The 11,920-nt window shown below is 33.4% G+C and overlaps 1 protein-coding gene across 1 annotated transcript; it reads left to right on the forward strand.

Moving 5' to 3' along the window:
- The first annotated feature begins 5,653 nt into the window (after nt 1-5,653).
- LOC143583223 (cytochrome P450 Tp4149-like) lies at nt 5,654-7,703 on the forward strand. Its single transcript, XM_077065590.1, has 2 exons — nt 5,654-6,547; nt 7,092-7,703. The coding sequence occupies exons 1-2, from the start codon at nt 5,654-5,656 to the stop codon at nt 7,701-7,703; spliced, it is 1,506 nt and encodes a 501-aa protein (XP_076921705.1).
- Nucleotides 7,704-11,920: the final 4,217 nt, after the last annotated feature.

Below are 11,920 nucleotides of genomic sequence, written 5' to 3' on the forward strand. Positions count from 1 at the left end.
TCATAACGAACTAGGGGATAGCGAATCACTTGATTCGTTATCATAACGAATTGGGCACATAACGAATGACGTGATTCGTTTATCATAACGAATCTAGGTCAAAGTCAAAATTGCCAAGAACACCCAAACAGTCAACACCCGTCAGATCTGCAATAAACCTTCGTTTCTTAACGAAACAACACGATGTTGGTGTCAATGAACTCGTCTATACAACGCTTACAAACCCCAACCCATTAATCATCCAAACATTCGCGTTTACATGATGCGATTTATGTATATGCATACAGGTCTTTCATACTAAAAATTAACCCATCAAACTGTAATCAATTTTCAGTAAGTTTATCTTCGTTGGATTCGTTTTTACCATACTAAAACAGATTTATGATTTCTAGACTAAATCCGAACTTAAACGAACAAGTTCTCGATAAACGTACCTTAAACGAGTAGGTTTATGAACACGGTCTAGTCTTGATGTTGTTTTGGTTCGTCACAACGATCTAGCACCAACGGGTTCGGGTTTCCACCTTCGGATCTTGGCCCGGGTTTTTGGATAATGTTTGTGTGTGTTTTTCAAGATGTAGGCTATGGTGTAGAGATAAAATGGAAAGGATTAGGGTTTAAGGGGTATTTATACTCCCTTAAGCCCATGGACCTAAGTCTCATCTTTCCTTTTTGGTCCATCTTTAATTCTATTAACTATGCCCGCTACCCCTTAATCATTATTATTGTATCACCATTATTAATCCACTAACTCAATTAATTCGCCCGACGTAAATATTATATTAATATTACTCTTGAAATTTCGAGATGTTACACAAAAGTAGTAAAAGAGTAAAAAAGGGGTGTGAGAAACTCACATTTGATATTGGAGACAACTTAAAATAATAACCGAAAAGGAGTTAACAAATGAAGAAATTGAATCTCACGAAACTATAAATAATAACGGAGATACAAATCAAGGACTAGCTACCGGAATTATAAAGTTATTAACTTATAGCAAATGGGGACTTGGGGGATTTCTTTATTTAAAATGAGTTTAACGAAAAGTTTATATAAATCATTTGATATTTATTAGTTGAAGAATGATTTACAGATAAATAATTATAACTTATTAATATAAGATTAAATAACAATATTAATAACAATTTATGATTAAACGTTTTATTTATATTCTAGTAGCATAATTAATTAATTTACTAATTAATTTAACTTAAATGTTTGCATGAATTATTTGAAAGAATTATAGATATTTGTTTATGTTGAAATAAAATAAAAAATATTTAATTATTTAGAGAAATCAAGTATACTAGTTCTATTATAAGAAATGTTTAATTAAAACCATTTTGTATTTATCATCTTATTTAAAATAAAAAGGTTTATAAGTTTATGATGATCAATGGATAATAACATCTAGATAATATTTATATTTGTTCTTGCAAAATAACTAGTTTTGACATAATATTTAGAAAATCAAAGTGTTTATCTTGGATACCCATGATCATAGTGATTTCTTATAACCAAATATAATATTTTTATTATAAAAGTATCATGAAAATGAAGAAAAAATTATGAACATTCAACATTAAATCAAAACAAAAACTATAAAGTGCATGAAATCATAAAACTTACTTGTTAGTGCTTTCAATCTTAAAAAAATAGTGGATTGATGTGTGAAAATAATGTAGGATTTGTTCTCCTTTTATAATGAAAATATAGAGTTGCTATGTCTTATGAAATTTATAAAAATTAATCATATTTTGAATATTGATTAATGGGGTATTCAAAAGGTTTAACTATTTTAATAAATTTTATTGAATTAAAACCTTCATTAGTTTATATTAGTTAACTAACATATGAAAAGATGATGATGATGATGATGATAATAATAATAATAATAATAATAATAATAATAATAAAGTAGTTGTAGTAGTAGTAGTTAATTAATAATTCTAGTAAATTGCATGGGACATGTACATAAATATTTGATCTTGATTTTGAATGTTTTAAATTAGTATGTAATACTACAAGGGTGGTGAAAAGTATAATTGCATAGAAATGATCACATAAAATACATTAACAAAAATTGATATTAATTAATAATATTATTATAAAAATTTATAAATTTAAATAGAAACAAAACTGAAAATTTAAAACGGGTCGGGTTATCAGGTTTAAAAATTAACGAATGTTACAGGTAATGCCATGGTCAAAGTGAAATATGCCTTTGTTTCGATTTCCAAAATTTTCTTTTCTTCTACAGAGTAAAAAGTAAAAGCTTTTGGTGTAAAACTAGTAGTTTCATTTCCAACCATGGGTACAGCGTAAACATCGTCAAGACGTCTCGAACAATCAGGGTGTACGGACCTTAGATGTGCTCGGAATCTTGGTTCCCATTTTGGAAAGTCACTAAACTTCATCAAACGTGGGCATTTTAAATGTGACCCGATCACAGCATCAAGGTGAAGCATCTGTTGCATCAACACGTTCTGAGATGCCAGTGCATAAAAACCAGCCATCTTAAAAGTATATTTAAATAAAATTTTAGGTTTAACAATCTCAAAACTTGATACTTAAAGGTTTAAAATGGAAATATTTGCAACGAATGGATAGGACGAATGGATGAATATGGTAACGAATGGTGAACAGTAGCGAATGTATAACGTTAATGAATGGGAGTACGAATCACGTGACGAATGAAGTGAGGAATGACACTCAGTCTTCACGAATTATGATAACGAATAACTATAACGAATGGAGATCCAAATATGACGAATCAACACCCAAAGAGTTTAACGAATGTAATAACGGATGATATGATGTTTATGCAGCGAATGGACTTGTCACGAATGAGTTTCTATGACGAATGAGTATTCACTGGATGAAGAATAGCTAATGACAAATCAGCTACAGTAACGAATAAGGTTGTTATTCAGTTGTAACAACTTTGACATGTGGCACGAATCGGTTAGTTCAACATAATGAATGAGTATCAAACGCGTAACGGATGAGAAAATTCATCATAACGAATGAATCTTATGAATATTCAAATCTTTTAACCTTCAACAATGCTTTTCCAGATCTGGTAATTTTCTAGATCCAAATCGTGATTCAAACAATCACCAAATCATGTATTATTCACTCAATTCTCAACCAAATCAATCAAATAACCAATTAAAATGTTCGTATCACTCTCGCGAACAATCCCAAACCTATCCGAACACACAATTCCAAATTAAAACCCGATTGAAATCCAAAATCCACCAAACAGAATCCTCTGTTTCTAAACAACACAAAATCAACCCAAAAACATATCCAACTATCTCAATAACTCAATTCACACACCACAAACAACACAATATTAATTCCAAATCCAATTTCGATCAAATAAGCCTCTAATTAACATCTCAGCATGCTAATTCAGCTAAATTCGATAAACTCAAACTCGGATCTAAAATTAACACTCAATCTGTAATCTGTAAATTATCAATCAATTCATTACGAATTGTCTGAATACATACACAATCTAACCTCTGTGCTCTGTTACCACTTGTAGAAACACGCTTATCAAGCTTCAATCAACTAATTGATCAATCGATAGTGATTAACCAATTCGGATCTAGTTATCTGATATGCGTATGTGTGAAATAGATTAGTGAACGAAGTGTGTGATGGACGATTTGGCAGCGTAACAGCTTAGGAGAAATACGTTAAACACTCTTCTTAAAATAATAGGCTAAACAACCTATATATAGAAGACGAATGCTATTCGTTACATGTTCCGTAACGAATGACCTTCATTCGTCTTCATTACAATAAGTAATCAAATGGTATAGCGAATGACTCATTCGCTATACCTCATTCGTCAACATTCCATGACGAATGGGTACATAACAATAACGACTAAGGTTCATTCGTTAAACATCCTTAACGAATGGACACGTATAACAACTTAACTCTCATTTGTTAAACATGCTTAACGAATGAGCATTACATAACTTAATGAATAGCATAGTAATTACCAAAATACCCTTACATTATAATAACTATAAATACAAAACAATTACAAGGACTCGAGACGACTAAAATCGCGCACTAACAGTTAACTCGTGAATAAACTTAACCAATTAACCTTACGAATTATATTTTTTTGGGTTATACGTTTTTTAAAAATTATTTTTAGTATGTTGAAGTGCACATAATAGGATGTTAAACAATAAAAAAGAAAAAACAAATAAACGAACACGTTTCGCTAATTTGATTATACTACGACTACATTTTTGAATATTATTCTCCAGTTTACTATAACATGTACGTTGAGACACGAAAAGTTTTACATCCACCTAGGGGCGGATTTATGCATTGTATAGGGTGGGCTGTCCGGCCGCCGGAGTGTCGTGTCTGCAGGTACGAGTTAGTGTATGAAGTTCCAAAAATCACTCGGTGCTCACCGCCGGACCATGGTGAAAACAAGGGAGAGTCCAGAGAGAAGCGAAAAAAAAAATGGCTGGAGTTTTTTTCCAACAACAAAGTGTAAATAGCTCTAAGAAATGTCAAATGTGAAGGTGGGAGAGAAACTATGACTATTCTGTTATTATATTAAATGATATTTACTATTTACGAGGTACAATGCATTGCACTTTGGTAGCATATTAGTTTTGATTTTTTTTCTTGTTCGTATTATTCATATTAAATAAAAAGGTATGTAACTTTTTCCGGTAATGTTTTTTAATTAGTATAAGTTTAAAAATTGTGTACCAATTTGATTGCTACTGTTTATATAATTTCATGTGCATAATTAAGCTATTATATATTAATTATTTTGTTCATCTCATGTATGTATATGTATATATTATACTCACAGTAAAATTGGCTCGTTAAAAATATATTACAAAACAACTCAAATAAAGACATTTTCGTCAGTGCATAAAATGAAATAATTTATAATGATTTTAATATACGAGGGACCTAAATACTACAACTATCAATTGATACATTGATTACTAAAGAAGGTGAGCTAGTGAGATGTATCTTAACTTAGAAAAGAAGATGAAGGAAGATTATGATTGATTTGGTTTAAATTAAATACGTTTTAATTATATACATTATATGTATATTTAATATGTATTTTAACTTTTAAACGGTGTCATGTAAAAAGACAAATTTACTCTCATATGCTCTGAAAGTTCATTCCGTTCCCGCCCTCCAAAATGGTTGGCTGGTCATGTTCTTAATAACCCGATCCATTTTTTTACCTGATACGTCCATATTATATCCACCGAAATAAATATTTCTTGATCCGCCACCGTTGATCCACCTCAACACATGGGTTCTTTCTTGCTAGTATAATATATATTTAACAACATTCCTCATCCAAAATATAAGAGGGAAAGTTACTAAAATTATTAAACTTTCTTTAATCCCAAATAATTCATTAAAGTTCGTCAGAAGAAAAATCCAGATTTATATTTGGTGGTTCTGTTATATAGACTTTGGCCACCGAAAGTCCAAAATCTATCCGTTATTAATTCAAAGTCACATGTTTTAATCTTTAATGCAGATCGACTTTGGAGTACTAAAATTCTAGCTCGACCGACTGAGATGGAGTCTTATGTTAGCCGTTAAACTACAAATGTCAATTATCGTTTCAACTACAATGTTTCTCCCAGTTCACCTCCCACTGCCAACAATCATCCCAGCCATCATTGTAATATCACTCTTCGTTACTTTCAAATGGCTTTCATCTACTTCAAACCCTCGAAAAAACCGTCCACCATCGCCGTGGAAGCTTCCAATTGTTGGAAATCTTCATCAACTAGGCTCAAACCCACATCGTTCACTCCAAACCTTAACCAAGAAACACGGTCCACTAATCCTCATTAAACTAGGCAGTGTGCCTGTTCTCGTGGCTTCATCTGCGGAAACAGCACTCGAAATCATGAAAACACATGATTTAATCTTTGCAAGCCGACCCAAGTTAAGTATTCCGGACACGCTTACTTACGGATCTAAGGACATAGGATTTTCACCGTATGGAGAGTATTGGAGGCAGGTGAGGAGCGTTGCAGTGCTACAACTTTTAAGTAATAAACGAGTTCGATCATTTCGACAAGTGAGAGAACAAGAGACCCGTCTTATGATTGATATAATCGGTAAAAGTTGTGGATCGGTGATCGATTTAGGGACGATGCTAAATTCGCTTACAAATAATATAATTTGTAGGGTGGGTTTGGGGAGAACGTATGAAGGGACAAAGTTTAGTGACTTGTTGGCAAGGTTTAGTTATCTTCTTGGTTCTTTCTCTGTTGGGAACTATATCCCATGGTTGTCATGGGTGGATCGATTGAGTGGTTTAGAGGCAAGAACAAAGAAAGTTGCTGAAGAACTTGATGAGTTTCTTGAGGGTGTTGTTGAAGAACATATAAGTAAGAAAAGAATGGTGGATGGTGATGACAAAGGCCGGGATTTAATTGACATCTTATTAAAGATTCAAACAGAAAGCACCAACAACTTTATCGTTCATAGAGATGCTGTTAAAGCTCCCATCATGGTAAAGTTACCATGTACAAACATAATTGGTATATTGGTTTAAATAAATTCAACTATCATCTTTTAGTCATGGTTGGTCTCAACTAATCAAATGGCTAGTGACAATGCCACATTTTAATATGTTTGCTTCTAACTATTCACAACTAACAAAAGCGTAACTCCGTTAGTCTCCGGTAGCCGGAAAGTGGTTTTGGCCGGAAAACTTTTTTTTCTCTAGAAAACTCGACTTTTTCTCTCCAACCTCTTTGAAACCTTAGATCAGATCCTTAGAAAATTTTTTAGTAAAAACCTCAATTATTGAGTTCGTCGAAAAAACGCTTTGGGTTGGAAAACTCTTTTATCTAATACAGTGGAAAACTCTTTTTCCCTTAATTCAAGTAGGAGCATGCAAACTCTTTAGTCAGCTTCATATCATACCGGTTTGTCAACGCCACAAGGCCACAAACATAACATAGCCACACACAAAGATTATTTCTCTTAATTTTTTTCTTTTAAGATTTATTTTTGTATGTCAAGAATCGTTTCAGATTGTGCACCTCTTGTAGGACTTATTTGCTGCTGGAACCGACACTATATACACCGTTATCGAGTGGGCAATCAGTGAGCTAATAAGACATCCAAGAGTCATGAAAAAGTTGCAGCAAGAGATTAGAGAAATTGGTCATGGAAAACCCATGATTACCGAGGAAGATTTGGAGAAAATGAGGTACTTACGAGCTGTCCTCAAAGAGGCGTTACGGTTGCATACACCACTTCCATTACTCATTTGCCGAGAATCTACACAGGATGTCAAACTAATGGGGTACGATATTTCGGCAGGTACGCAAGTGATTGTTAATGCTTGGGCGATAGCAAAAGATCCTTCGCAATGGGAGGAACCTGAGACGTTTCGTCCAGAGAGGTTTTTATGCAATTCTGTAGACTACAAAGGGGTTAACTTCGAGTTTATTCCATTTGGTGCGGGGAGGAGAGGATGTCCTGCTATTCAGTTTGCTATGGTTATCGTTGAGCTCGTCATATCAAATTTGGTGTACAAATATGACTTTGCTTTGCCTGAAGAAGTGAATGGGGAAGAACTTAACATGACTGAGATCACTGGCCTTACACTCCACAGGAAATCCCCTTTATTAGTTGTTGCAACTCCTCATTTTGATTAGAACCAAATATTTAGTAACTTTATAAGTTTATATGGTTTTTATCGTTGAATGTATTAAACCTAGCATATCGTAATCGTTGGAATTGTCCATTGAGCGTAATCAAGTCAGTTGAATATGGTTGATGGTTTTCAAGAATAGTTGTTCTTAACCGTGGTTGTTACCTTTCTGAATTTATTTTTTCATATATGTTTGGAGCCTAGCATAATAGACAATAATATTACTAATTACTAATTAGTATAAAAGAGCACTTTGATGCCACAAAGTAGGTTAATTTTGTTTTTTTATATGTGATAATAGTTTTGATAGTTTGCATGTCCATTGGTGTTGGTGGGATGGCTTTGTTGGTGAGGAACTTTTATTTAATTGTCTTATCTATGTTTTTTGTATATGGTAGATTAGTTTGGCATGCCACGAATGATGGTTTCTTTTTACTTTTCAATTGTGTTAGGCTTTTCAAAATATATATGGTGATGATGGTTTTTTTTTTCAATTGTGTTAGGCTTTCTAAAATATATATGGTGGAATAAACAAATGGAGGATTCGACCTTCTAAATGAAACATAGAATAACTAAGTGGTTGCTTAATCCTTTAGGTGTGGTTTCTTATGTATATTTACGTATATGTGGTGACCTACGTATATGTGGCTCTATTGGCTTTTTGTCTTAAGATTGTGTTTGGGGGATTTTAATAAAATTAGCCGCTAAAAAGACAAAGAAAAAAAGAACATTTCTTCCTGAATGAGCAACTGTGCTTTTGTTTTCTTTAAATGTCTTGCTATTAGTCTTTTAATATTAGTTTTGGTGTGCCCGGATAGTTGTGTTGTTAAGTGAAACCCGGTCAAATTTGGGTACAATCACCGCATTTTATTTCATTATATTTCAGTAACGGTACAGTAACGAAAACTGATCAGATACAATTTTTATTTTTGTTTTTGTTTTTTTAGTTCCGGTATCGTAATGAACGTGACGGAGACCAACCACATTTGTATAGACTCATCGCCTCAACGCCCGGAATCGACAACGCTTGGGTTTTACCAAAGCCAGAGCTTTACTGACCGACGTCACTCCATTGGTCCAACTCAAATTTTAAATTGTTATTGTTTTATTTTTGTTTTAGTTCTGATGCCATAACGCGCATAACCAAAACTGACCGAATTCTTGCGACTTATCATCTCAAAGTCGGGACCTACAACGCGTGGGTTTACCAACGCCCAAGTTTTACCAACCTGCGCGGCGCAACGCGCCGGGTAAAACACTAGTTGATTAATAAAATTAAAGTCTATGAGAAAGTTTCTTTATGCGTTATTATTGACTGAATCGATTTACCAAGCAGGACAAACATGAGATTGGGCAACGGATAATCAATAAGTAATAATCAAACACAATAATGATAACTAACAGTATAACACCCAACAATTGCAACTTTCATTAGAACGACACAATTCACAAGACGCTAGATGTGAAAACATCAAAAACAAAAACAAACTAAAAAGAGAAATTACACAAATCTTTCCTCAACTAATGTTTAAGAGATGATCCATTCTTAATTCAAATAAAACCTAACGATTTTATATTCTGCATTACCTTCTCTTGAAAGACATCTTGGTTGGAATAGACCGCTTCATTCTTATCTTTTCAAATGCACCAACAAGTCGTCACAATCATACTTTGTAAAACCTTCAATTTTTTTATTGCATAGAGGGACTATTTTATGTAAAGTTAGCAAATCGCGAACTGAAAAAGCAAAAAAATGATGGGATACGACACAAAGAATTAACCAAGTGCCAAACAAAAGAAGCCACCAGACATGTATGGCGTAAGCATATGATCGGCATTCTACGGATTGTCATAACATATACCACACATCAACGAATCCATTTGCATGTTCTGTTCGTATAGACATAACGTGGACAATCTATGCATCACTGCTTTCTAAACAAAGAAAACATTTATTTCTCTTTTTTGGTATGTAATTATTCCAAGACATGACAAAAGGAACATTTGTACTCGAAGTCTTGAATAACACTTTCTTCATAGAAGCCACAAAGAACAAACCGGTCTTATCATTGGTCCACTCCCAAACATCCTTGGTTCCCGATAAAACCACCTTTTGAAGCAAATGGCCAATCATTAAGCTCCCTGGACTCAACATGGTAAAATTCCTGGACTCAACATGGTAAAATTCCTTCTTTTCCATCTCCATCATGGGAACTAAATCAGCCACTATAATGTTTCTTGACGATTCATTAGTAAACAAGTTCGGGAATATTTCCTTTAAAGGTTGGGCTGCAATCTACAGTTCTATCGACAGTGGATCAGTACCAACCCACGTGATCCATATTATATATATTATTTAGGTATTTGTAGACATGTTTTGGTGGCAGTTTCGGGCTGTTTTGTAGGGAAAATTGTCCTAACTAAAATGCCAGAGATAATCAACCCACACGGTTATAATACATAAGGATTAGTTTAAACATAAATTAATGCACCTCCCTAAACTAAACTGTGTGTTTAGTTTGGAAGGATTCATTAGCTTCATCAAGGGCCTTCGCAGCATGATTGAAGTTGAACCTCCTGCATTTCGTTAACTTCTTGACTTCCCTTGTATTATGGCCCATGTACCGTGCGTTGTTAGAAGTGTTGTAAAAGTCGGAAGGACTTCGCACTCCTAGCGGTAGTTTCTCCCCACTACTAGAAAATAAGTCATTTTCTCACAGAAATTCCTGCAAATTTTCTACAAGGAGTTCCAACATATTTTCAACAAAAAATAAGCTTCAACTTTGCTACAACATTATCTATTGAACATTATGTTAAGTCAAAATAGTTTTTGTATGAAAATTGTAGGAAGCTTACAACCACATGTTTTTGTAGCAATTTTGTAAGAAGTTGTTGGAAAACGGTTGGAAATGATTTTCAAGCATTTGTTTTTCCAACGTAACTTTTTTGTTGGAAAATTGTTAAAAACTGGATTTTCCAACAAAATTCCTACGAATTCAGTTGTAAAAACATCTATTTTTCTAGTAGCGCCTCTAGCAATGATGTTGGTGTTCTAGTGTCGGTCTTTATTATTGCATGTTAACTTTACGAAAGGTTTAATCTTTATTTTGGGTTCAAGAAGAGTTTTAAGTTTTATTGTTTATGTAGTTTTCCAACTTTCTTAAGTTATTTTGTTTCAAGTTCTCATTTAAGTGAAGTCTACTTTTATTCTCTATGTTGCTAGAAGTATAATAAAAGAATGTAGTAGTGACAGGAGTACAATAAAATACTATTATCTTGACCTTTTGTTATATGAGTGCCAAGTGTTTTCTCTTACAACTAGTATTAGAGTAAAGATCAATATGCTTGAAGGAGACGTGGTGTGCAAAGCAATGATTAGAAGGTCGCTAAGGGTTGACGACTTGATTGTGAAGAATCAAAGATGTAGATTACGGCTAACGGGGATGGCGGCAGTGCTCCACCATTGAATCAGGTTGTTGTACATCTAAAAATACAGAATAGTCATCCTTGATAGTTTCAAAATTATCCTGTTCCAACTACAAAACACAGATGATTATGAAGGAGATTGTACTTGATGCACAAGATCTACACGAAGTGGTTGATCTCGAAAATTAAGCACATGAAATGGTGTAGGTACATTTTATTGGGTTTTAACAAGATTATCAAAGTGATAAAATCCCTATTTTACCAAAAACGTAGCGGATATAAAAGTTTTAAATCTTGTTAATATGATATGTATAAAACCAATTTTAAACATGCAAAACCCAAACCCGGATCCAAATACGAATTACACACTATCAAATACATGCATGTCACTATAAGTCCATGCATGTTACTACTACCTTTCAATATGACAAAACCGGGTGAAAGAGATGATGATTGAAAGGTAAGAACTTGAATATGGAAGCTCCTCAAGCTAGCATACCCTAAGCTTCAACAACACACCACTTCTAGCTAGGATTTGCACTTGAAATTTTCTTCTTCTTTTCTTATGTTGGATGAAAATACCCAAGAGAGGAAGAGAGAAAAGTTTACTTGAAAATTATATGTGTTATGAAAAGAATGAAAGAGAAAGACTTGGTTTTATTTAAAGGCATCTTTCTCTCCACCAATAATAACTATTGCATGTCTCCACTCACCTTGCATGTCTCTACTCAAACATATAATAATATTACATTTGAAAGAGTTATTATCTTTTTCTTTTATAAAACTTTAAACATA

The sequence above is a fragment of the Bidens hawaiensis genome, unplaced genomic scaffold (assembly GCF_021521415.1).
Source record: "Bidens hawaiensis isolate Kalapana, Puna unplaced genomic scaffold, B.hawaiensis_p1.1 tig00032172_1, whole genome shotgun sequence".
In the NCBI taxonomy this organism is placed as follows: Eukaryota; Viridiplantae; Streptophyta; class Magnoliopsida; order Asterales; family Asteraceae; genus Bidens; species Bidens hawaiensis.

What these genes read in the sequence shown, in the direction of transcription:
- LOC143583223 (XM_077065590.1), top strand. Translation starts at nt 5,654, where the DNA reads ATGTTTCTCCCAGTTCACCTCCCACTGCCAACAATCATCCCAGCCATC. An exon ending in CTGTTAAAGCTCCCATCATG is followed by an intron (nt 6,548 to 7,091) that starts GTAAAGTTACCA and finishes CACCTCTTGTAG; the next exon opens with GACTTATTTGCTGCTGGAAC.